The sequence below is a fragment of the Glandiceps talaboti genome, chromosome 3, assembly GCF_964340395.1.
Source record: "Glandiceps talaboti chromosome 3, keGlaTala1.1, whole genome shotgun sequence".
Classification (NCBI taxonomy): Eukaryota; Metazoa; Hemichordata; class Enteropneusta; family Spengelidae; genus Glandiceps; species Glandiceps talaboti.
In genome coordinates this window covers 12,500,784-12,528,563 of record NC_135551.1, presented here as the reverse complement: position 1 = coordinate 12,528,563, position 27,780 = coordinate 12,500,784, and the positions used below count along the sequence as shown (strand labels likewise).

The window sequence follows — 27,780 nt, the reverse complement described above, 5'->3', positions numbered from 1 at the left end:
AACCATCATCATCTTCTGTTGTCTCAATTACAACTACTAATGGCCATTCCATGCGTGGAACTTGATCGTCCTTTAGCAAAACTATATCTCCTCTCTTCATATTTCTTCTTGTTGTATTCCACTTCTGTCGTTGAGTGACAACGTTGAGATACTCCTTCCTCCATCTGCCCCAGAATTGCTCAGCTAAGTACTGCACACTTCGCCAACGCTTTCTAATATACAACTCCTCTCTAACAAATTTACCTGGAGGGGGAAGAGCTGCCCTTGATTTCATGGTGAGCAAATGATTGGGTGTCAGTGGTTCAGGACTCATTGGATCACTTAGATTCTCTGTTGTAAGTGACGACAATTCACTATGGCCATAACTTCGTAGAGGAATGTTCGCAAAGATGACGTATCAAGTCGACCTTGCGATTGATGTATGATAGATGATAATACACTTCTCACTGTCTTGATCTGGCGCTCCCATACACCACCGACATGACTAGCGTGTGGAGGATTCATCACAAACTCACACTGATTCTCTGTCAGGAACACCTTTATCCTTTCTGTATCCAACTCTTTCAATGAATCTTCAAATTCATTCTTCGCTCCTACAAAATTGGTACCTTGGTCTGAGCGGAGTCGCTGTACTCTACCTCTGATGGCAATAAAACAGCGCAAACCATTGATAAAGCTATCTGTAGACATATCGTCAAGGACTTCAATATGAATAGCTCTTGAACACATACAGGTGAAAAGCAATCCATATCTCTTACACTCCCTTCTTCCATCCTTTATCATAAAGGGACCAAAGCAGTCCATACCGCAAAAGGTGAAAGGTGGGGAAGGTTCTACTCTGTCTTCTGGAAGGTTGGCCATTTTCTGTTCAGCTACTGGACGGCGAAGTCGTCGACATTTGATGCACCTGTAGACATGAATAGCTACAGCCTTTAATCCACCTATTATCCAATAGCCATTGGCTCTTAGCTCATTGAAGGTCATTCCTCTTCCTTGATGCTGGACTTTGTTGTGGATGTGGGAAATGAGCAACCTTGCAACTTCACTATCTTTAGGAATGATGGCTGGATGTTTCACACTGTCTGAGACACCTGCCTTCTCTAATCGACCTCCCACTCTCAATACACCTTTGCTATCAAGGAATGGATTTAACCTGTATATGCTACTGTTGCTCTTCATTGTATTCGATGATCTCAATGAATTGATTTCCGTGCCAAAAGTTTGACCTTGGATGACTTTGATTATATATGTTTCTGCTTCTTGTCTCTCTTTTGGGTTTGACGACTCATCACTACCTTTCTTATTCTTTAGAAGTCTTCTTATTCGTGCTACTGCACCAACAGCTTTGGACCATGTCGAGAAGCGTGATAGGCGATTCTCCAATCTGAATGGCTTTGGTGATGCAGCAGTCGTAAATGTCATCACGTTTCTCACCTCTGGATCACCGACACTCAACTCATAAGCTGGTTCTTCTGCCGTGGTTAACTCTGTATCCCACAGAAATGTAGGTCCTGTAAACCAGTTTGAGGCAAGCAATTCAGGTATGAAGGCACCTCTGGATGCAATGTCTGCAGGGTTTTCTTCTGTTGGTACATAGCGCCACTGATTGGGTGTAGAGGCTTGTCTGATTCTCTGGATTCTATTCGCTACAAACACATGAAACCTTCGAGCTTCATTGGCAATGTACCCTAACACCACTTTGGAGTCGGTCCAGAAGTATTCTCTAACTAACTTCAGCTCTAGTTCTTCCTTTAAAATGCTGCTCATGTTTGAAGATACCACTGCAGCTGTCAATTCCAAGCGAGGAATTGTGACAACTTTGATTGGCGTTACTCTTGCCTTGCCACAAATTAAGGAGCAGTGTACTTTATTCTCACCAATCAACCGTAAGTATGAGCACTGACCATAACCATTTGTACAGGCATCTGAAAAGTGGTGCAACTCTGCAGCTTTAATGCATCCGAATTCAGGTGGCTTGTAGCATCGAGGAATTTCTATTTCTCTCAGGTTAACAAATTCGGCCTTCCATCTCTCCCACCGTGGACGTAAGTTGTCTGGTAGGGGTTCATCCCAGTTGATCCCATTTCGACACATCTCTTGTAGGATTCCCTTGCCTATAAGTATGAATGGTGCAAGAAAACCCAATGGGTCATAAATAGACGCTACTGTGGACAGGATGCCACGCCGGGTAGGTGGTTGTTTCTTGACCTGAATTCCAAACTTGAATGTATCTGTCTCTACGCACCACTGGATCCCTAATGCTCTCTCTATCGGTAGACTGTCAAGACTTAGGTTGACATTCTTTATTCCTGCTGCTCTCTCACTAACAGGGATGGCTTCCATTACTTCTCTGCTATTAGATATGAACTTATGAAGATGCAATCCTCCTTTTGCACACACAGCTTGTGTTTCATTTACTAACTGGATTGCTTCTCTCTCTAACTCTGTACTGGTGAGGCCATCATCTACGTAGAAGTTCTTTCTTATGAAGTTTGCTGCCACTGGAAATTCTGCCTCATGTTGGCTTGCAAGATACTTCAATCCAAAGTTGGCACACCCAGGAGAAGAAGCAGCCCCAAATAGGTGTACCTTCATTCGGTAGACAACAGGCTCATTAGTAATGTCACCATTCTCCCACCATAAGAACCGTAAATAGTCACGATCTTTCTTGTTGACAAGGAACTGGTGGAACATTCTCTCTATATCGCACATCACTGCTACTGGATTCTTCCTGAACCTGCACAGTACTCCAACTAAGCCATTTATTAAGTCAGGACCAGTGAGGAGATGATTGTTCAGTGATGTTCCTTTGAATCGTGCAGAGCAGTCGAACACGACTCGTATCTTCTCAGGCTTTTGAGGATGGTAAACACCATGATGAGGGATGTACCACACTCTATCTTCTTCCTCTTTACTGCTAACTCTCTCTGCATCACCTTTATCTATGATGTCATCCATGAATTTCTTGTAATCATCATAGTACTTGGGGTTAGTTGCAAACTTTCTCTTCAGGTGATTGAGACGAACAACTGCTGTTCTCTTGTTATTTGGCAATGTAGGCCTTGTAGACTTGAAGGGAAGAGGCATACTGTAGTGACCGTTTTCTGTTTGCTGAATGCTTGTCTCCGTACTGTTGAGAAACTGAAGATCTTCTTGAGATATGACTTTCTCTCCATGACCTTTCTCTGTGAAATCTGACTCCAGTGCACGGATTACCTCTTTGGGGGATATACATGGCGCCTCCTTGACTATTATACGATGACATACACTAGCAGCATAGCTACATGACTCTGTTTCAGTGTAGCCAATGATACTCCATCCCAGATCTGTTTTGATAGCATATGGCTCTTCATTTTTTCCAACTATGGTTTCTCTTGGGGCCAATGCTTGTGGGCAATTATATCCAATAAGTATTCCAACTTCACAGCCTTGTAGGGGTGCAATGTCGTGAGCTATTCTTTGGAGATGTTGCCATTTCTGTGCTGTACTTGATGTAGGGATGTGTGATCTATCAGCTGGTATGAAGTTTCTTGTGTATGCCTGTTGACACTAGTAGAAAAAATAGTACAGTTTACGACACTTTCCGTACTATAGTTCAGATTGAGTTCAATTCTGTACTTTTATGCTGATGAGGTGGACGTTTCTGTACTTTCCCATTAGCGCCTGTCTAATCGGATTATACTCGATCTGAAAAATAGTTCAGATTGCGAGTCGGAAGTGATTTGAATACATTTGCATTTAGTTCAGAATATATTCATGAGTTCACCCCCATAACCGGGCAGTAAACAAATGAATATTCAAATCTACCGTGCTTGCAATCAATACGTACATAAACGCTATACGTGTAGCTAGTGTATTCGATACATATGTATGTATATAAGCAGGCTTATGATATGAACTACATGGTTAGGACGTACGTAGATTGTAATATCACAGGGCTCATTTTGAAATAAATGTTCGTAGTACGCCTTTTCATTATGCACTACATACCGCCACCACTAAACGTGTTTCACATTTCTACGCGTTTGATGCATAGTAATACAGATTTAGATGACATGACAATCGTTTCCAATAATAGTTTAAAATTGGGCCACAAATATTGCTAGTGTATGGAGCTTCTTAACAAACCTGACCGGCCAATAGCGTCAACAAACTCACAGTAGAGACGTGCTGACAGATTTGAGTCTGTGGACATTATTTCTAGCTAAGTAAAATTGAGTGACTATTGGGAATATTATATGGCATCCATGTCGTCCATGTCGTCTATAGTTTCTGACTGACCGTGTTATGTACAACGTAACGCTGAACGAAATACGGTCCATCAGGAATTAACTAGACTAACCTCTATGGGAATAGTATTCTTGTCCATGTGTCGTTTATAGAACAATTAAGTGTTAGGGTGTGATCTTCACAGTAATAAACAAGCCTTTAGAAGAACAACAGGTATTCACGCCTCAAATATCTTGGGCATCATCCAAATTACGATCATGAGCACCAAAGTAAAGGAAATACTTAATGACGTTCGGCATGCAGAACCCCCCCCCCCCCGGGCCCGTACCTATGGGTACATGCCCGGCATCCATGTAACTGTTATATCACTCTACGTGACGATTCTGAGGGCCCTCATCTCTTATTCTCTTGTTTTATTTCAATTATACTCATAACTCCTGTTTTTATAGTATAACTGTACAATTGGCTTCGATCAGTGCATTCCAGATTTTCATGAGTCATGAGTGCACATTGCACAGATATCTGCAGAATACTTAAAAGGATTATGGGTAATGTATGCATATGCGGGAAAAACAAACTGCTGTAAGGAGCATAGTCTCGCTGCCAGACTCGAGACTATCGTCCCTAATCTGTTTACCGAGCGGCGCAGCCGCGAGAATAGAGGGGGACTGGTCCCGCTCTTCTCGCGGCTGCGCCGCTCGGTAAACAGATTAGGGACGATAGTCTCGAGTCTGGCAGCGAGACTATAAGGAGCACTGACTTTGCCCTCATATCTTCATCCCATTTTGCACTGAAGAAGTTTCACATGGCTCTCATATTTCATATATACTCTTTCTAAATATATGGTGATGCAACATGAGTAAAAATAACTGGGGTTAACTAAGTTTGGTAGTCAATATAGCAGGTTTACCATCAAACTGACGCAAAATTTGTTTCAAATTTGTCTAGTAAAAACCGTTGGCCCAGTTGTCGATTAGGCTTACAAGTTACACAAAGCATGATAAGACACTGTGAATGGTGCAAATAAACAACGTAATGCCAAATACCAAATGCAAACAATACAAGCGAACAAAAGGGCCTGTATGCACTCTAATAGCCCGATATTTTGCCTAAAATCAGGCTCACATGTGCGAACGGTGTGTTTTTGACGTACCTAGTAGGCAGTGATGTAGATAATAGCCGGTTACCGGTCACAACGCCCAGCTATAACTTATAAGTATAACAGTTGTGGGACCGGCTTAGGAAAGTACTCAAACCTGACGATCATTGAACAAATTCTAAGGTTGGAAAATTAAATATGAGTTGCCCGGGAGTTCTAATAGCAAGTAAAATACCCAAAGTGTAAACAAAAAGATAAATTAATTCATAATTATTTGGAAAACATTAGACGATTACGCAGTAAAACAAGACTGGCCACGCTATCGCTAGCGAAAGCCTTCGAACTAGTTTCATAACGACCGGACGTTGAAGGAAGCGCGAAGCGAAGTGTGAGGTCAATGTGACGTCTCATGATGATGTATGATGCATCAACATGACGTTTACGTAGAGTTGCACTAAATGTTTTCTAAACTTCAGTGGAAAGAATTTTTGTCGATCAGACACTGACTATGTTTAAATTCTTAAAACATCTGAGAAAACTGAAGAGGGGAAGCAAAATGTGACACTGACAGACAAGCCAGACGTACGGCACATGTACAGAAGGCGAGGCACACCCTCTGATGCAAACTGGACAATTATCGTGCGTGTCACGTATAAGGCATCAGATGTAATACATGTAGCTAACCAAATATTCTTGTACTGCAGTCTTTCTTGTAACAGGTATTGGAAATTGTCAGAAACCTGATGATTTTATGACTGAATAAGTTTCGATACGGAGACGAGAGAGAGGGGGAGACGGGAGAGAGAGAGAGAGAGAGAGAGAGAGAGAGAGAGAGAGAGAGAGAGAGAGAGAGAGAGAGAGAGAGAGAGAGAGAGAGAGAGAGAGAGAGAGAGCGGAGACCAAACTAGAGTCGGTACTCACCCCACCACGACATATGCATTTTTGTGATTTTGAAACGATAAAGAATGTTAATATGGATATTGGGACGATTGGAAATCGGACGATGTGAATCGTAATCGAATATCTCAGACCATCCACAATATATGTCGTGTTGACTTAGGCGATCCCAGAAACCATTCTTAGTTTACCCCTTTCACATATATTATCAACCATGCTAATGTTTTGAAACAAATCTCGATTAACAGGTAATTTAGCGCTTGAAAGATGGCGACGTCCATACCCCCCCCCCCCGGCTGCACATATTTTAATATGCAATTATACATTACCCCCTCCCCATACACGTCAGAGAAGTACAGTATGGTACACTATATGACACACTGTAAGCTAACAGTGGAAATCAACTTCAGTGTCCATACATATCAGACATAGAGATTTCTTTACAAATGGATGTGGGCTCATTGGGCTGTAACCTGTACTTGGAAAAACTTAACCAGCAGAGTTTTCTTTTTGAATCCTATGTCTTGACAGAAACGGCACCCCCCTTCGATAACTAGTGGGGAGGGTGTGTCCCCCTCCCACAGTAGGCAATTGTTTGAAAAATAAGGACATGTAGGAGGCCATTTAGCGGCATAATATTTCAAACCATACACATTATTGGAAGCCATAAAGTACTTGAAAATTGTCTTCAATACCCAAATTGTACTCTCATTAAATTATTTTACAACTGTATTACCTACGCTTTAACTAATACATAGATATTTTGGCAGACACACACATTCGTTTGGCCATTGGCTGCCTAATAATTAAATGTGTGGTAGGTAAATGAAGTGAACAATTTTGCAAAGTACAAGGTAAACGATTGCTCCTGTGGTTTGAATGTTCAACAAAGTCTCCACACAGAGAGATAGAGCAAGAGAGAAGGAGACATACGGCGACGAGAGAGAGAGAGAGAGAGAGAGAGAGAGAGAGAGAGAGAGAGAGAGAGAGAGAGAGAGAGAGAGAGAGAGAGAGAGGCATACACTTATACAAATGTAAATTTACTTGGTAAACAACTGCTCCTGAGGTTTAATTTTGGTTCAAATCATGAGCAGAATATTCGGGGGCCCTTTCAGACCATCACAATTGTCATGCCCCCCTCCCTTTGAACCTCAATTTTGTTCATGCCCCCCCCCCCGTAAATTCTGACTCCAGCATAATTTCAAGTTTATTCCGAGCTCGGTATTACAGGCATTCGACTAGAGTCTTTATACCTCAAAGATATACAACAGTCCATTTCTGTACAAGGCATATCAGAAACCAAACATTTGCAGTGTGGAGTGTCACAAAACCCTGTGCTTGGTCCACTCTTACACGCGTATGCTGTCTATACACATCACCACTTGGAAAGCTAATCCGACATCAAAATCTCAATATGCAACAACATGCAGACGACAACCAGATTTACCAATATATTTCCCCAATCACATACGTCAACTACAGTAACTAAGATGGAAACTGTTGCACATGATATTAAACGACCCAAAATAAGCTAGTTTAATGATGGCAAAACCGAGGTCCTCCTTATCACGTCTCAGTTCAACAGGCTTCCTCGTCTCATGAACCACATCAACATGGGATCGTCTTCTGTGCAGTTAGTGGATTCAGCATGTACCATTTGTGTAACAATTGATGACCGTTATAACCTCAAGAAGCACATCTCGTTGACATGTAGATCAGTTCTTTTTCACCCCCGAACAATAGGTCGCATCATTGACAGTGGAGGGGGCCCCTCCACTGTCTATGGAAACTGTTGCACATGATATTAAACGACCCAAAATAAGCTAGTTTAATGATGGCAAAACCGAGGTCCTCCTTATCACGTCTCAGTTCAACAGGCTTCCTCGTCTCATGAACCACATCAACATGGGATCGTCTTCTGTGCAGTTAGTGGATTCAGCATGTACCATTTGTGTAACAATTGATGACCGTTATAACCTCAAGAAGCACATCTCGTTGACATGTAGATCAGTTCTTTTTCACCCCCGAACAATAGGTCGCATCATTGACAGTGGAGGGGGCCCCTCCACTGTCTATGGTCGCATACGCCAGTATCTTACAAACGGAGTTTGTCAGAACCTTGGTCATGCACTTATATCATCGATACCTGACTACTGAATGGCCCTTCTGTATGGGCTGCCAGCTAAAAACATTGTCCCTCTTGAACATGCCCAAAATACAGCAGCTAGGATTGTGTCAGGTACAAAGAAAACAGATGACGTCACATCGGTTCTTTCAATAACACAGTTTAGTTAGAAATCACACTGGCGTCAAGTGCAGTTACATAATATACCAGTAGGTAGGGCCTACATGTACATGTAGTCTCAGGTCACTACATTGTGGTCTGAGATGTAGTTTACACCACTATGACCTAAGAACTTGAACCAGGGCTGAGGAGAAGTGGTCTGAGGTTAAAGTTTTGCAGCTCTCGTTCAGCAATCTCAAAACATTTCAGCCTACTTCCCGTAATGAACACTTGTCAAGCATTTTTGTAGCTCCCATACTCAAAGACTACATATATGTTTATATACGACTCAAAATATAACACTGAAATTTACTTTGAACACGTTCAGTTTCAGTAGACCTATTAAAACCCAAAATCTCCACTGTATAATTTAATATCGGTAATAGTTTACAGTCAAAAACTTTTAAATTTAGTTTTGACTAGGAGGTCCCCAAGTTTTGCAAGTTGACTCATGACCGCAATCATTGCTTTACTCGCTTGAGCTGCAAGCGCTAAATACCATAGACCACTGCTTGACATAATCACGCCTAGATATTCATAAAAAGCGAACAACGTCGAGTTTATGACCACCAATAACCACTTTTCAATTTTCTTAAGAATTTCATCTCTTAGTAAATACAATAATTTTAGTTTTGACATACATGTAATTTACTTTCAAAAGACAATGTTAGAAACCCCTACCCCATTGATTCCTTTGGGAACATGCCTTTCGTGAAGAAAAAATGGTTACATAACATGTCTACAAGAATTGTTGGAGAATGTCTATGTAGAATGCCACACTGATCCCATATCCACACCTTGAGTTTTATTTTTATTGTTCTTCAATGATCTCCTTCAAAGTAATAGTCTGGATGCCAATATGGTTTCTAACTAAACCACGTCTAGCCAAAAGCCCCTCAAATAGCACAAAAAGTTGTTCACCCAATCAGTGAAACCTAAATGTTTTGGTGATGTAAACAGTATATAAGTAGCATCATGGGCTGACAAATATACCACATTTGAACATTACTGTCCCAATAAACACTAACTTTATGAGGGACTGTGTTATTGGTTAGAGTTTTGTGATTTATTAACAAAGACATGATGTTAATGACTGTGTGGGTGGCTGTAAATGAATTTTAAATTGCATCTCATGCATTTCAAGACTTCTAGAGTAACGACTCTGACTATACTTTGAGTGGAGGTATAAATGGTAATGATACAGTATAGGAACTAGACTATCAAAGTAATTACCTTGTCCAAAAGACTACAGTCGGATATTAATCTCACCATTAATGCCTGAATTTATGTCTATCAAGGTGGATCTGATAAGATCATGGAAATCGAGAAACTTTCATCACTTTGGACTTGAGCATTGAATACATTTGTGAAGTACTCAGACCATGATTCATGTTTTTTTTTAGAGATTAATTCCACTAGATCGTCCACTAAATCGTCCACGAAAACAAATACATTCTATCATTCCACCATGTCACTCAACAACGCGCATCGAATTCTATCACTTGAATTTCCGTTATTTAGTCGTCTGAAGATCGTAACGGCCTCCGTACCATAACTTGTGTACTTTGTGTAAATACAGCTCTACTTCTCAGTATTGAGCACTTTTCCTTCAGTTTATGACTTACCTCTTATATATATATATATATATATATATATATATATATATATATATATATATATATATATATATATATATATATATATATATATATATATATATATATTACCATTGCTCGGTTGACGGCAACGCGGTCAAAGATATCGGGTTCTTTGCACAATACACGTGTATATAGAAATGATGTCCCTTAAATTTCCCCTCTTTTCATTCTTGCTCTTTTCAACTACAATATAGATTTTGATAATTTCCATAGGTCTCACGAGATATACTCTTCAAGGAAAAACAAGTTCGTGTCGGAGTTTGACACGAGAATAGTCTGTGCTTGGAGTAATTATACTGTCAGTATAATTTCTCAAAGGTATGTGTTATCGTGGAAGTTTAAACATTATTTATACTTTAATGGTGTTATAGATTTTGACCCAAGCTATGCATGCCACGGTCACAAGCTATATTGCGTCAGATCGATTTGCCAAACAAGTTTGCCAGAATTAACGCATCCCATCAAACCATGGACCCTCCACAAAGGTGGAGTGTCTATGGTCAAACAAATGACAGGTCGCAGAAACTATGGTCATGGAAGTATGAACGTCGTTTATACTTGTACGCCGTGACATACAATGAGCGCAGTGCCATGATTGACCGGATTATTCAGTGTCGACAATCCCAGTTAATATAATCCCAAAGGCAAACTTGTTTTATTTACCACCTTGCCAAGCAACACAGGGTGGTGGCGAGGCGAAGTTGTAATGTACTGTCGCTTTGATATTCACGATTTTGGAAAGGAAATAGATAACATCGGGTTAGATCTTGAGAGTAAATAAGAAGAAAAGAAGAGTTAATTTGAGATCAGTGATAAACGAGTTGTCTATTTTTAAGAAACTAAATATAAGGAAAGCTATGGGTCCTGATAACATATGTGGTAGGTTACTGAATGTCTATGCATCGCAGTTAGCTAGTGTTTCCAGTAGATTGTTCAATTGGTCGTACAATGATCATACGATATCAACCATTTGGAAAACATCTACCATCTGTCCGGTCCCTAAAAACTTCCAAGGCATCGTCCTGTAGCACTGACTTCCATTGTGATGAAATGCTTCGAGCGTATTTTACTTTGTCAAAACCCACAAAAACATTCACACCTTGACCCATACCAATTTACATATTAAAGTAATAGAGGTACTGATAATGCAACTCTCACATTACTTCACGATGCGTATACACATCTTGAAAAACCAAGTTCATTTGTAAGACTATTGGTTATTGATTTTTCATCAGTCGTTAACAGAAGTCAACCAAACATGATGGCTCATAAACTTAGTTATTTAAACGTTAACCCCAAACTCATCCTCTGGATAATGGATTTTCTTGTCAACCTTTCCCAGTTTGTTCGCTACCAAAAATTAAGTTCAGCCTTCCATTCAACATTTAGGGGTGCCTCACAGAGCACGATACTCTCACACAAACTATTTACACTTTACACAAATGACTGCTCATCAGGTACCGATACAAATCCACTTATCAAATATTCTGATAACTCTGCATTAGTTGACCTGTCAAATTCTGACCGTACTTATTTCGATGAAGTTGATAGGTTTGTTACTTGGTGTAAAGAAAACTACTTGGACGAAAGGTCGACTTTAGGAAGAACCCTAAAGTAGTGCCCGACCTTTTTATTGACAATGTTAAAGTTGAACAGGTGACTAAATATATATATATATATATATATATATATATATATATATATATATATATATATATATATATATATATATATATATATATATATATATAGGAACAGTCTTGGATAATAAATCAAATGTTAAGGCCAACACAGATTTCATTAACAAGAAATGTCAATCTAGAGTTTACTGTCTACAACAATTGAGGGGCCTAAAATTTTGTAAATGCCAAGGTATTACAGACATTCTATCGGAGTTTTGAGTCGGTTTAACATTTTCTTTTTTGTGCTGGTTTGGTAGTCTAGGGACTAGCTACAAGAGTGTCTTGAACAAAATTGTAAATGTGTTTAGTAAAGTATTGAGTGAAAAGTAGACTAATTTGAATGAAATGTTTACATCTCGTGTACAAAACAAAGCTGGGAAAATGGTAAATGACAAAGGCCACATTATGTCCCAACACTTTGAACTCCTGCCATCAGGGAGACGATTTCGTGTCCCTAAATTCAGAACAGTCAGAACCAAATCAAGTTTTGTGCCCACTTCAACTAAATTTTAAACCAAACTAAATAATTCTATTTCAAAGACATCTGCTCTGCATTCCAGATTGGAAGAACCGCGTTTTTTTATTGTCTTTTTTAAGTTGATGACCATTTCTGGCAAGACTTCACTCACAATTTTCTCGATTTTACTGATTTTTCTTCTTTATTAAAAAGGTTTAGGGTCGGCACCGGATTTCTAGAATGGAAGCGTTTGGGGAGTTATGTGTGATTTATTTGTTGAGAAAGGTTCAAAGACAATAAATATCGCCATAAGGTGGCACTTGCCGTTCCAGTGAGGAACGACTAGTGCCACCACGGTAGTACTCGACAATTCGATGGACCACGGCCAAGTCCGCCATTCACAATTTTCAAATCACTTGAAATAAAGCAATCTGGCAAAACTCGCCCATGTGCATTTACAATCTTGTCGCAACTAATTCTAGTAGGTAAAACCATAGACCCTCCACCCTGTCTATGGTAAAACCTAGTCGCATTCATAACTTTCATCGAGGGTAAGGTAATTTTAGTCATCAACTTCTATAAAGTCCAAAATGAAACGATAAAACATGTACATTTTGGAAATTATCCCATGTATAATGCCAGATTATAAAGTGACAAAGAGTGGTTCATCTGAGTGGATAGCTTAACCTCTTGACGATTTATAAACAATGGGAAATAGGCAGCTATCTTGATGTTCATTTTAACCTATTTTCCCGGAGAATATTTTCAGAACTGGTATCCAAATTACCAAGATCACGTTTTTCATATTTACTGATATGCCGCTTTAGTTATGGCCGGTTTTGTGGGATGTTTTGCGTGCACAATGTAAACCACAGACAAGGCATGTAAACTTCTACTTGCAAACACGTCTATTTCAGGCTTGGCCTCTTACCACTCTTGGAGGAATTGTACTGACTCCTCCAAGACCACGTCTGACACAGTGGCCTGAAACCCATAGTCTATCGCGAGTATATTGTCTACCCTTCAAGAGACACACATTCTCTGCCAGTCACCCTTTTAAAAATACGCTTGTTAAACGTCTGCTCCTGGAGTTAAATTTGGTTCAACTCATGAGCAAAATATTTGTACGTGACTCCGGGCCCCTTTCAGACAATCCGAATTTTCACGCACGTCCCAATTCGTTTTTTTCCCGTGACAACAATTTTTCTCCTGAGCCTCCCCCTACCCTAATCTAGTTCCTGACGACCGTATTCCAATTTTACACTACATCTTTACATATTACGTATAGTCAATGTCATTACTCTCGTTGCCGATGTGTTGGCAATTATATACATGTATATATATAATATCCATAATCACAACATATTTCCTGCTCAAAGAAGAACTGTTTCAGCTTATTCCATTTCGATATAAACAGACAGAGAGTCCAGGGATAAAATACCCATGTACTACTCCTTATATTACTGGCTAGGTAATGTCAACCGTAAAATAATCCAAGCACCAGCGTCCCTAAAATCCGTGAAACAGTGTCGATATTACAGTATTTTGCTGACACTTATTACTTTCTGTAACTGGTCTATATTTGTGATATCATGGTAAATATGCTTGGAATTTATGGCCTAACAAACCAGACATTACGTAGATTTGAATATTGAAGAAAATCAAAAACAAAAACAAGGCCATGGCCATGGCCGGTCAGGTACTGATATTAGTACTTTAGACATCAGTGGGGGTCACACTTGGTCATTGAAACTATATTGACCGACCAAAATTCTAAACATCACGGATAAATAATTTCATATCGAAATGTATGTACGGAGATTCAGGTTTTTAGACCACGTGGCTTTGACATGACATCATCAGCTAAATTTGCAATACGAAAGTAACGTAAAACATGGATGTATCTAGTAGGGAGCAAAGTCCGCATGTCTGTATGGATGTTTGAAGATTTACTATCGGTATATGGGAGGCATAGAGGGAAATATTTGAATAGCGTTATTTAACGTTACATAATTCATAACTGACTACTAAACTACCGTCAAGAGGATTGTTTTTGCTTCCATTTATCTGTATTAATTTTTTTTAAAGGCAGTGATGGTGACTGCCAATGCCGGTAGTGAAAATATGGCCCGCACATTCTGAAGATTTTTGTATCATACAAGTTCAATGTTGTAGCTGAGAATGTGATTTATATTTATAACTCAGTAGAATGGGTACCGGTACTGATGCGAGGGATGTGAACCAACCTTTGTGTTGCGTGCTTTTTAATATCACCGTGTGTGTGTGTGTGTGTGTGTTGTTTGTTTGTTTGTTTGTTTGTTTGTAATGTAGATTCGTCGTTGATATACTGCTACTAGATCAGACCGTGGGTTATACTTCCATGATCAGAACATGACCAGACACAACTCTCCACGGCACCATTTTGGTTTTACAACTTTGATTACTTTGTTTTGAATAGCTTTTGTCAAGTTCTTGACTTTCCTGATATGACAATAAAGCAAGGGCGGTGAAATATTATTATAGTAGTCCTTCAAAAAACAAGACAATTTTGAAACTTTTAGTGGAAAATGTTAGTGAAGACACAGTTTACCCGCATAAATTAACTAACAAAAGACAAAAGAAATGTACACATGGTTCATTTTCTAGGTGTCGACCTCATGAATATGCACCAAGATTTAGAACCGAGTCAGCTTTAAATGCGTTCACACCTCCAAATCTGGTCTGGACAATATTGTCTGGGCTTAGTCACCCTTTTATGCGGACTACAGAGCGGCCCTGGTGCGGACTATTTCTGCCACCTATTAATGCCTGAAAGTCAAGTGGCATATGCTGAGGTTGTGTACAACCAGCAACCCATAACATTTTAGCAATCTACAGTTCTACCTCAGTATGGCTATTAGCCATGCTAGGTAGTTACTATAATGATTAATATAATGGTTGTCTTGGTAAAAGTTGTCGACCCCCCCCCCCCAAAAAAAAAAAAAAGAAAAAAAAAAGAAAAAAAGAAAAAAAAAGATCAACAAAACATTCTATGATATTGAAAGCGCTCCTGGCATGTAATTCCATAGAACAGTTTCCTGTAGGGAATGGCAGCGATTTCATTCAAACTCAAAGACAGAGATGTTGCTAACCAACGTGAACAGCCATAAAAAATTGTATGTGAATGAGTATGACTCTGAGATCCCGCTAACGGTTTCATTGTTGTCGGTCTAACCAGAGACACTGGAGAACTTCACTGTCTATGATCTAATCGTATTGCTCAGTGTGAAAACCGTGCAAAGCGTTACTATTTTGGCGTTGTATTTTCGCACATTTTTGGTTCACAAGGGTCCAATAATTTAAGCTTGAGTTAGGAAATAGGCCTATTAAAAAAATTGTGTTGTTCCGATTAGGCAAAATAAATAAATAGGTGGGGTAGGTAGATTTATTTTTATTCATGTGCGAGTGTCTAATTCTGGTTTTCCATTTTTTCCAAATGATCTCTGTGTTATTGGCTTCTTTCCATTAGATGTACAACCATTACAGATTGGAGGAACAGTTTTATATTGTCTTTTTAAGTTGATGTCAGTTTCTGCATCCACTATGTCTCGTGAGACTTCACAATTGTTGCGATTTTGTTAGTTTTTCAAGAACACGTAAAAAAAAAGTTAAGGGTCGGCAGTGAAAAACTAGGTGGGTCGGGTAACAGAAACCAAACAGTTATTTTTTAGGCCTAAGGCATAACGTAGCATATAAATCTACCCAACCTGCGCGAGCAAGATCTGCATCGGTCAATGTAATATTTACATGGTCTATTACAATTTGGTAAAGTGTACCATTGTATATGCTTGTGCGAGACGTAAAAAACATCATGCCGTCTAATTGTACGAAACGATTTAGTCACTATGGTTTTGAAGTCAGTGAGATAATGTTTGTGAAGTACCCGGTATCGTGATGTTATCGCTTGTATAGAAAAACCATCACTGAGGCAAAATCTCACTTTTATCATCATTCATTTTTTAAAGTCTTCAATCATGCCAATTAAAAATATGGATACTGCAGTCATTTATGTGACTTTTTTTCCAAAAATGTTTATCGTGCATCTCGATTATATTTTTTTTTCGTCTTCGTAACATCTTTTTTTTATTGTGCCAAAAGTAGTAGCTACCACATATAGAACAGTGGAAAAATACCGAATGAGACTCAGAAATGTAAAATCATTTACTTCAATGTCCAAATCAAATGCGGACATCAGAAAATGATGCATGCACGTTGTGATGGACTCGTGATTAGCTCTAGTCCAGATGCCAATTGGTATCTAACTAAACCATAGACAATAGAGAGGGTCCTCTCTATTTTCTATGACTAAACCAAGTTTAGTGAGTGGAGGTGTAAATGGTAACGATACTGTTTAGGAACACGGTGATAGGAACTAGACGAGATTAGCACTGACAACACACGCTCCGCGAACTCCAGCAAAGAGGCCTGGTGGGGTATATAGAGACTTGTCAGAGTTGTCGGAGCTACTGTTCATGTACATATAAGTTCCACGTATTCTCAATTTATTTCGTGCTGGATAGAAAACAGTCAGTATAGTCCTTGTGTTCTCCAGTGTATAGCCGATGGATTGGATAGTGAGAGTCATGATATGTGTGATACATTGTAGTTTATACACCAGAACTGAATTTTAGACTGATCCCGTCGGCATCTTCAGAGAAAGCATCAAGCGGGTACCACAATAAACTGAAAACGTAACGACTATAAGCATAACTATAAGTTTTAATTTACATGGAACTACGGTCATATTTGATAAGCTTATCCCCCACTTCCACATATGGTCTCATACCCCTTGGTCAGCGAAAAGCCAATCATGTTCATGTCCGGACATACGAGTTATAAATGGGGCGGTCATATGGGTTAAGTTAGGGTGGAATATAATATATGGAAAAAGTCTGATTGATACTGGCTGTGATGGGTAGTAGAGCATTTTTTAATTGTCAAAAACAGGGTTGGGGGCCGAATGATATGATTCAAAACGTCATGACTTTCTGGTATATCTTTGTTGTCATGGTGTGTTTCCAGTTGAGGATGGCTGTCTTTGACTGGCTACAACAGTAAGTGACTGATTTTGAAAGCAAAGAAAGTGGAAGAACATTGGTGTTAGTTAAAAAACTATTGTTATTAAAGATATACAAGTAAACGCAGCAAAACAATTGAGAGTCGGTACGGAAAGGAACAGATGACCACAGGAAGGTGTTCAGCTGTTCTTCATTGTTCTTTGCAATTTGACGACCGGGCGATCACATACTAGTAGTTGTCAGTGTTTTCGCTAAAGCAAAATACACGGAGATGGTTCAAAATCACTTGACTATCATTTCACTCTTATTTAAATCTACAAATATCTCATTAATATTTTCTCCCAGCTTACTTCAAACTATATGACATTTTCCATGAAAAAAAGGTGCGTATCTGGAGCAAAGAAGTGTTTCAGATATCAGAGTGTTCACGTTTGCGTGACCAAGACATAGACATAGACTGGCAAGCGACGCCATGAATTGTGATCGAATCCCAGGGTCGGATCGGTTGTAGATCAGTGTTCATGATAATTCATTTGCGTGTTCAATTACTAAGTCATCGATGTAGGGTTATAAATTCAGTGACTACACCATCAACAAAGTTACTTCTTACTATAAATCATGTTGAAAAAGACCCTAGGAAAATGTCTAAGCAACAATGACGGGTGTTACTTTTTTGCAGTGTTTATCCAAATAGTAATCGTCGAATAACGTGACCCTGGCTGAAAACTGCGACAGTGAGTGTACCATAAATTCCCAAAACAGACTGACCAGAACAGACATATTGACACACAAAAAGTGTGCAAGTTTACATCTTGTGACAGGTTTGGTTGGGGTCACCTCCATCGGCTAATGGTCGAAATCGTCATTGTAAAATATTTTTAATTACCCTCAACTACAAATCAGCGTATCGTTGACGATCATTTCAATCGTAAGTGTTTAGAACTGATTCAGAAGTAAAACGTAGAATTATTAATGACAATGGTATGCAAAGTTTTGTTGTTTAACAATCATCAGCGATTTGGCATGTTTGCACAAACCACAGATACTTGTTAGTGCATACACTTTTGATACTTCTATTCTATAAGGTAAATGCTAAATTTAAAAAGACATGATCCCAGTATTAACTTTTTTGTTGCGGCTATATTTCCTAAGTGGGGTGTGCCAAAGAAAGTTTTCCCATGATACTTTGCGCCAGTGCGACTTTTTGACATTGTACGTTCGATGTTCCCAATGAGTAACTGGAATTTTATCGAGAAGTCTATTCATATTTGTTTATGACAGCAAGATATTTTCAATTTTCTGTTTTTGGTCATTTTTGGGGTCAAAAACTGTCATTTGTTTTGTAAATAAAAGAATTCAAAGTAAAAATGAATGACAGCCGCAAAACTAATCGATTGAATGGGCTGACATTTGGTGTGCAGGTATGTTAGAGTATCTGGATGAAGAATTCTTCAAGAAAATTTGAAGATGACATTGATATGCAAATACGTCTAAAACGTGCTGTGTAGTATCATATTATAGCCATGTTATTTTACAATACTCGTGAGAAAGTAGAATTTATTGGTGAAGTAAAGTTGCTCATACACCTAAGAAAATTTGACTACACTTGAATACATAATGAGCAAATGAAATGATCACAACAATCACATATCTTTGTAATGTTATGACTATACAAGATCTAATACAGGGACGAATGGGGTACTTATCAAATAATGCCCTCCGGAACTCAGAAATAAATGTAGATGCGCTGTACCATGCAGTTACGATCAGCGGTTTTGAACTATGGAGGTAGGAAGGAAGGAGGTAGGAAGGATTATAGTCCTACCACCATTTCTGAACAAAATCGTTGTCCTTGAATTGGAATGGTATGCTTTTAATACAAAAGTTGCACAAACATATGTTCTTGCTTTCAAAAGTTTTAGAATTAACACCATGATTTCACCGTCGCCCATACTGAGGTTTTCCTGCATCTATTGCTATGGATTTTGTTGGTGGGACTTTGCTGTACTGTATGAACACTTGTTCAGACTCAGGCCACTAAAACACAATTGCAAAAAAAACCCGTAAAGACACGAAGTATCGTTTTGCACAACGTTCGGCTTGAAGCAGGTTTGAAGGGTAACCATGCACGACAGAGAAGATGGGTTTAGAGCCCCATTTACACCTAAAACAAAAAGCGATTCTAGTCTGTTCCTATTATAGTTGTCTGAGGTTCAGATCAAAGTGCCGCATTCATCCACAACATAAAAAATCATAGACCCTACACGACTGGCGTTTGTAAAAGTCAGTTTTAAACCATAATTACTACACCTCTTTATCTTCTCGGCAAGAACATGCAGTGCTGCAATCCAACGTGAGGACCTCTCACCAACTTTCAGATCACTTCACATTGGGAACGTTGGTGAGAGTTCTACTAATATAATTCAGACTGAGGCAAAAAATATAGCCTTTCTGAGTTGAAATCCGAGGTTTAAATCCTGATATCTGAAAATTCCCAATCAACCCAGATTACATTGAATAAAAAATAAGTCTAACAAACAATTTATGATTTTTCAGTCCCGAAACTTGCTATTATCCATACACTGTATACAAAGCTAAATACACGGTGATTGGTGTATCGCACTCCTTGACTTAGTGGGTCTGAAAAAAAATAGGTAGACTCACTTGTCATAAATCGATTTATAAATCCACAAAGGCACTGTGACAACTAAAGCAGTCCCTTTACAGACCATTTTTCTTTAGAAATAAATAGGCTAAAACAATACTGAATGACAGGCAGTCCAAGGTATGCGAAACCATAAGCGAGCGCGTACTCACGATGCTAGATTAACACACTATTTTACCTGCGCATTGAAGACGCACAGTAAAAAGACCAGTTTTCAACATTAATGCAGGAAATACAAAGCTAACAATTCAAAATTGTATAAAATGTAAGAAAACAAAAAACAGGCGACAGTCAGAGCATGCATGAACTTCGATTTACAATACCATTATTAAGTTCTTGCATTTTGGGGCTAATGAAGTCATAGAGACTAGAGTGGGCGAGTTTCATCACAGTTAGTATAATCAATGGCACCGTGATAATTCTGACTTTCACTTGAAACTGGACCAGAACAGTCTAGGTCGGACGAGTCGTCATCATCAATTCAAAGGCGACGTAACCAAATATACACCGTGAATTCATCTTAGATCGCACCGAGTTGAACAATCATGTCTGTCATTGTAGAATGTAGACCTTTACGCTGTTTGACCGACTATTGAAGTATAACCCACATAGGTGATATTTCATTGACCTACATGGAAATGCTTGTAAATACTTTTTGCAAGTAGTAGTAGCTCAGACCACTCTAGTATTTTAGTGGTCTGAGGTAGTAGTAAGAGTTTTTGCTAACGTTTACATGCTAGCGTAGTTGTACATGTACGTATACATGTCAGTTCGTATGTACATGTACATTAAATGTAGCTCTCATCATATCATACACTGTACATGTGTGTAACCCTTTTCTTTTGCACCCTCCCCCTCCGCCTTCATGTGGTCAAACACAGACAACTAACTAACTAAATAGTGTTACTGTTAGTTTTCTGTGGGTCAAACAATTAGTGTACACGCCTTGAATCACATGCAGGCGAGATAGATTTGAATATTCATTTGTTTACTGCCCGGTTATGGGGGTGAACTCATGAATATATTCTGAACTAAATGCAAATGTATTCAAATCACTTCCGACTCGCAATCTGAACTATTTTTCAGATCGAGTATAATCCGATTAGACAGGCGCTAATGGGAAAGTACAGAAACGTCCACCTCATCAGCATAAAAGTACAGAATTGAACTCAATCTGAACTATAGTACGGAAAGTGTCGTAAACTGTACTATTTTTTCTACTAGTGTGAATCATTATGCGGTCAGGTGTTGACATTCCTCTGACGCATAGATCGGAGACAGCATAGCAGTTAGTAACAGATGATGCTGAAGTCATCGTTGAAAGCTTCAACCTTACTGGCTGAAGGTTAACGGCTAGAGACTGTGCTATATCTTCCAGTACAAATGATGAGTCACTCTGGGTATCCAATAATGCATAAGTTAGGACTTCATTTGATGGTGACTCCCTGGATGAAACCCATACTGGCACAATCATAGACGTACTAAAGCCACTTCCTGATTGAACATTACATGACACCACTGAAGCTTCTACTTTACTCTCTGTGGTTGTCTCAGTAGATGCCTTTTCTCTCTTCTCATCGTGTAGAATAGTTGGGTGCCTCTTCTTACACTTTTCACAGGTTAGTTTTCGACAACAATCTCTTGAATTGTGTCCTACCTTGAGACAGCTGAAGCATACTCTGTTTTCTTGAATAAACTGCTTTCTTTGCTCCAGAGTCTTACTCTTGAATTCAGGACATGTGCTAAGTTGATGATCCGGCTTCTTACATAGCAGGCAAGGCTTAGACACATATGTATTTTCCTTACTTTGTTTGTCGTTGACTGCTGTTGAACCTGTAGCTAGTGTGGTGCCTTTATTTCTGTTTACTCTTCTCCCTGTATCTTTCGTCTCCTTTGGTTCTGCAGCATTGCTGTATTCCCTCATACATGATAATGATGATATGGGGTTACATGCTATACGTGCTTCTTTGCTCGTATAGGTGACAAAGTCTTCAAATGTTGGGTATTCACCTGTACGATCCATTATGTCTGTGACCTGCCTATTCCATCGTGCAGCAGCCCAGTCTGGCAGTTTGGCCAATAACTTTCTATTCTCTTCACAATCGTCTAAGATCCTTAAACCTGGTACATGTGGGGTAGCGTCCCTGCAAGCCCTCAGAAAATCGGCAAATTCTTGTAGACCTGCAGAATCTTTTGGTCCTATTTTCTGCCACTTTGACAATCTGTCTCTGAATGCTTTCTGCACTCTGAATGGATGACCATAACGTTCTTCTAGGAGTTTCCATGCTCCCTTGTATGACTCTTCAGAAGTACTGTAGAAGAAACCTTCAACTGCCTTGGATGCTGTTCCTCCCAAATACCGCTTTAAGTAGTACATCTTTTCAGCTGATGAGATATTTCTGTTATCAATCAGTGTCTTGAAGCTTGTTTTCCACTGCACATACTGAAGTGGATCCCCACTAAATACAAAGGGCTCTGGCGTTGGAAGTCTGCTCATTGTTAAACTGTCTTGTAGAGCACGAGTTATAGACAATGTATCATCTGGAGCAGAAGTTTGGTGCATGAATTGGTTCGGTGTGTTGTGCCTTGAGACTGGAGTTGAACTATATGGGCCATTTGCCAGGAATGGTTTACTTTCATCAGCAATGCTGACCTTATTGAACTCTTCATCATATACTTTAAATCTGGTTCTGGCCTTCTCTATCTCCTTTTCCTTCTCTAGGCGCTCTATCTCTCTTGTCATCTGCTCCTGTTGATATTTAATTGCATCCAATTCATCTTGCTTTTCTTCTTTAACTTTCAAAATCCTTAACTCTGCTTCCTGTGCTGCAAGTTCAGCTGCAGCATCTGTGCGTTTTGCTGACGTGCTCTCTGAGGTTCTATGTGACACCGTACTGAATATAGAAGCATTGTCGTCACATAACAATACCTCTTGTAGTTGTTTAACAAGCTCCCCTTCGTTTCCCTTTCTTCTCGTTATTGCTGCTTGGAGGAGTTGGCGAGTAACTGCTGTACATGTGTCAGTTCGTCGCAGCATCTCTTGGCCTGGAGGGCAAACTTCACGTAGTGCTTCATATGCTGTGATCACTTCATCTTGGGCCATTTCTATAGCAGTGTATAACTCAGCAATGGTGTCTTCTGGACACTGTCCCTTTAAGTTTCTACGTCCTAACTTGCTTGCTTTTTTCCAGGAATCATATTTTTGGTCAAATGCCCCTTTCAATTTCCTTTCCTTTTTCACCTTCTCTGTCTGTTTATATTCAGCCATTTTTTGTGTTGGTTTGTGAACTCTGTTACTTCTGCGTATTCTCTGGTTACCATCCTCTTGGCTGAATTCTGATTTCTTGTCTTCTTTTCTTTGCATGATACCTGGTGTTTTCTCTCTGTCAGTTGGATCACGCATTGTTTCTAAAGTGTCTTTATAGTACTCTATTTCCCTTTGCAGTATGTCCGCCATTCCTGCAGTTGCCATAGTGACACTGTTCACATTGTACACAAGTAAATTTGATACTGTATAAAGTTTTGTCCAAAGTAGTGTACTCTAATTTAGCAGGCTTGGTAATATACTGGTAATACTGTATACTTCAATTACGTTTCTCCTTTTTCACCACATGAAGGGATGCGCTTCACTTGACAGGAAGTCAGTCTTCTTGGCCTTGCAGCTAGCTGTTGTATGATTTCCTTTCCTTGTAGTTGACAGTTTAGTTTCTTCTATGTCCTTTAATTAATTCCACAGACTTTGTGTCTCTCTTTTCTCTCTCTCTAACATCAACTATGGTCCATAAATCTTCTCTCACTTCATGAAATTTGACTCTCTCTTTGAAGTTCGAGGTTGGCTCTGCTCTCTCTCTCTCTCTCTCTCTCTCTCTGCAAGTTGATATTAAAGTTTGTTTCTCATCAGTCCCCTGGGCCCCTTTCCGGTGGCTGTGGAATTCACACTGGCGACATGCTTGAGTTCTCAGGCTGCACAGATTTTACTTTAGGCTGAAATCTTACTTCTCTCTCTCTATGTTGCCTTGGTTGGCTAGAGATCTTACTGTAGAGGTACCAACTAAATAACTTAGGCGAACACGGTCTTTATACTGATGATATTCCTTTATTAATGAACTCTGCTTACACCACCGTAAGATCTGGTGAATCAATCAAATGGAACTTACATGAGAACTTGAAACATATTACAAACACTACATGACCTAGAAATACACATGGTCAAGTATACGCTGAATGTAATTACAAACTGGTGCTTGGTAAGACTTATAAGCACTCTATACTAACAAATTATGAAACAAAATGGTTTCTATCATTATAATAATCAAATATATAAAGGTTACACTACCTCGTGGGCCTTTTAGCTGGCACTCTAGGTAAATATTGATGACAAGTATGTTACTTCATCTTCGTTCGTTACAAAATGTGCTATCTGTTTACATACACTACTCTTTGTATTACTACATGATGTATGAAAGGACATATGTACTAAATATCAATCTGATTGTCTCAAAACTACATCTACCACAGACTGACCATAAACAAGGTATGAAATGTTACAATAAAGTCAAAAATCTATGCATACCTTACTATAACCGTGGAACTATGTTTCAGTGCGTAAGAACATCTTTCAATACAAGTTGCGAGATATGGCTTTCAGCGGCACTGATTCATGGGACCAAAACATCAACAACTAGTCAGATATAAACTTTCTACAGAAACTATTAACAACGTCGATGTCCTTGATAGAGGGTGCTGTTGATGAAAATACTTTACTTCGATGATAAGTACATTAAGTCCGTTACAACTAGGTCTCCCTGTATTCGAATTTGCAAAACTCAATTTAATTTTAGGGTTTGTGAAGTGTCGAAAAGCATGGTCTTGGTTTTACCTGTATTCTGTGTTAACTTGTTTGAGTCAAGCCAGGCCTTGACATGCATTATTTCCTCAACTGATTTGCTTGTATAGAAAATAGCCGTGTCATCTGCATAATTACTCGAGCCTTTATAACTGTTTCCGGCAAGTCATTGATATAAAGGGTGAAAAATAAAGGTCCCAGGATTGAACCTTGGGGTACCCCACACGAAATGCCCATGCTTTCTGATAATACAACTTGTTAGATAGGCACAGAACCATGTCAATGCACTGCCTTGTATACCAAATTGATGTAGTTTCTGAAGCAGCAGTCCATGATCGACTGTATCGAATGCTTTCTTCAGATCTAGAAATATTGCACCAGTGCGTTGTTTACGATCAATAATATATATATTTTTTAAATATCTGTAACATGAGTAAGGGCAGTTGCCGTGGAGTAACCTGGCCTAAATCCTGACTGACATCTATATTCACAATGTCATTCTCATCTAGATCGCTGTACAGCTGATCATGGACAGCTCTTTCCAATATCTTAGAAACTACAGGGAGGATAGATATTGGTCAGTAATTACCAACGTCATTTCTATACCCTTCTTTAAATAATGGCACAACCCTAGATCGTTTCCACTCTGCAGGAACCTGTCCTGTCTGTGGAGACAGATTAAAAATATGTGTCAATGAAGATGATATATACGGAGCCGCATATTTAAGTAACCGTGCACTGACATTATCAATACCAGTGGCTTTAGCAATACAAAGTTTCGACAATTGTCTACAAACGTACTCAGTGGTTATGGGCTTTAAGAAGTTACTGTCACATTGGGTTAAAGGTGGAGTATTTCGATTTGTAATCTTCATTGCCAGCTTGGATCCAAGTGTAGTAAACAAGTTATTAAATGCATTTGCTATTGTTTTTGTATGGGTGGTGATATGATCATCCACTTTCAAACTCATGACACTCTCATTAGACTGGCTTGGCAACATTTTTTTCAAAGTGTGTCAAAGATTTTTTGAGTCACTGCTATTTTGTTCTAATTACGATGTAAAATATTCTCTCTTTTTTTTTTTCAATTGTACCCTCATGTTGTTAACATAATTTCTAGTTCTACCGGTAACTTTCTTGAATTTTGAAATACTGGCATCCTTATGTTTTTCAGCACAATGTTTGAGTCTATCACGTTCATATGTTAATGCAATGAATTCACCTGTAATCCATGGGGTATGTTCTCCCCTACGAGTGATACTCCGATTAGAATCACACACTCGTATGAAAAGCTCCTTCCACATGCCCCAAGTGTCATGGTTGTCGTGAATTTCAATTGTCTGCCAGGGGATTTTGCGAACTTCATCACATAAGTTCTCATCGAAATTCTTGAAAGATCTAGTTTTCACCTGCTTTGGTTCAGACTTTACTTTCTGTATTTTACGAACGGTATACACCAGACGATGATCGCTTAGACCGGTGGAAACCCGGGGGGGGGGGGAACTAAGGCTTTAGATGTATGAGCTTGGTCGTTACACAGAATTAAATCAATAAGAGTTTCTGAGCTATAGGTTACACGGGTGACGTCTTTCACTAGATTTCGTAATTGAAAAACCTTACAGAAATTAGTGAGACGTTTTGCTAGACCTTTTGTTTTGTTTGGTTTTAAATCAATATTGAAGTTCCCAAGAATATAGAGAATCTTGTCTTCATCGCAAGCTGTCGAAATGCATTTTTCCACACGTTCAAGGTAGTCAATGTCTGCAGAAGGAGGGTAATAAAAGTTTCCAATTACTCAGGATTTTGACCTGTGGATGTCTAGTTGAATCCATATACATTCAACACCATCCATCTGCAAATCCTCTCTATTTACAGTTTGTAAAGATTTGGAAGTGCATGTGAACACTCCCCCCCCCCCCCCCATGGTTTGGGCGGTCTCTTCTACATGGATCCATGATGTCACATATCCAGGTATATCAATCTCAGATGTGGTAACGGAGCTGTCAAGGAGTGTCTCAGACAGTGTGAGAATGTCATAGGGCTGAGATCTCATATGATGACGTAATTCATCAATCTTACAACTTTTTCCCCCTCAAATTCCTCTAATGTTTAGATGGACAATTTTAAGTCCCTTCTGTGACACTGCTGCAAATGCAAGTTCGGGTACAGGATTATACATGGAATCATTCGATTCAGTTATATCAGAGGCAGGTTTGCCATCTCCAGCTTCTTCAACGAAACTGTCTGTCAGAGGTGGGAGACATGCTGGATATGCAATGCCATTCAGATGTTTTATCCTCGGACATGTGATTGTATTCAGTCACAGATATGCCAACACTCAATTTGTGTGATACCATAAATCACATGTGTCACAGCAAATCCCCCTTTGATTCGACTGAACATATTTTGAACAATAGCCACATGGGTATTAACAGGACCTAGGTTATTTTGAACATCTCCACTGCATATCAGTGACAATAGAAGATAATACCGAAGTGCGGACACAGCTGTTGTCATTCTTGATCTTGGCCTATCTTTGATTTTATAGTGATGAAATTTAAACGGTACAAAGTTTTCGAGCGCTGACAAGCTTGTGTTTGCAACATTCTTCTTAATGAACAAGTCTTCCAAGGTGGGTGGGTCATACTCACTTCTGGCCGGGTACACAAACTTTCACGAAGTTGTGGTTTCCGAAACTAGCTAATATCGAAAGAAGAAGCATAGTACAAACGACACCAAACACACACGTCGGCATCTTGCATATACAACCCAGAAACAAAACATGTGAAAAGTTCTGTTCAGTTTCAGCTTTTGCCTTAGTACATGCTGTGTAGATTGCTAGTGGTAGTAAACACCTATTGTATGAACAATGATATTACCCTCTTGTGCCACTATATATAGTGCA

General features: G+C 39.2%; 1 protein-coding gene across 1 annotated transcript; it reads right to left on the bottom strand.

The window, feature by feature from the left end:
- Positions 1-321: 321 nt before the first annotated feature.
- LOC144433051 (uncharacterized) lies at positions 322-23,501 on the bottom strand. Its single transcript, XM_078121363.1, has 2 exons — positions 21,366-23,501; positions 322-3,549 (listed from the first exon to the last, which is right to left on the bottom strand). Exons 1-2 carry the CDS (start codon positions 23,499-23,501, stop codon positions 322-324), a joined length of 5,364 nt encoding a protein of 1,787 aa, XP_077977489.1.
- Positions 23,502-27,780: the final 4,279 nt, after the last annotated feature.

Excerpts from the sequence above, each read along its gene's own strand:
- LOC144433051 (XM_078121363.1), bottom strand. The coding sequence starts at position 23,501 with ATGGCAACTGCAGGAATGGCGGACATACTGCAAAGGGAAATAGAGTAC. Across the intron at positions 3,550-21,365 it reads TAGCCGTTAACCTTCAGCCA|TGTCAACAGGCATACACAAG; the intron begins GTAAGGTTGAAG and ends TTTTTCTACTAG.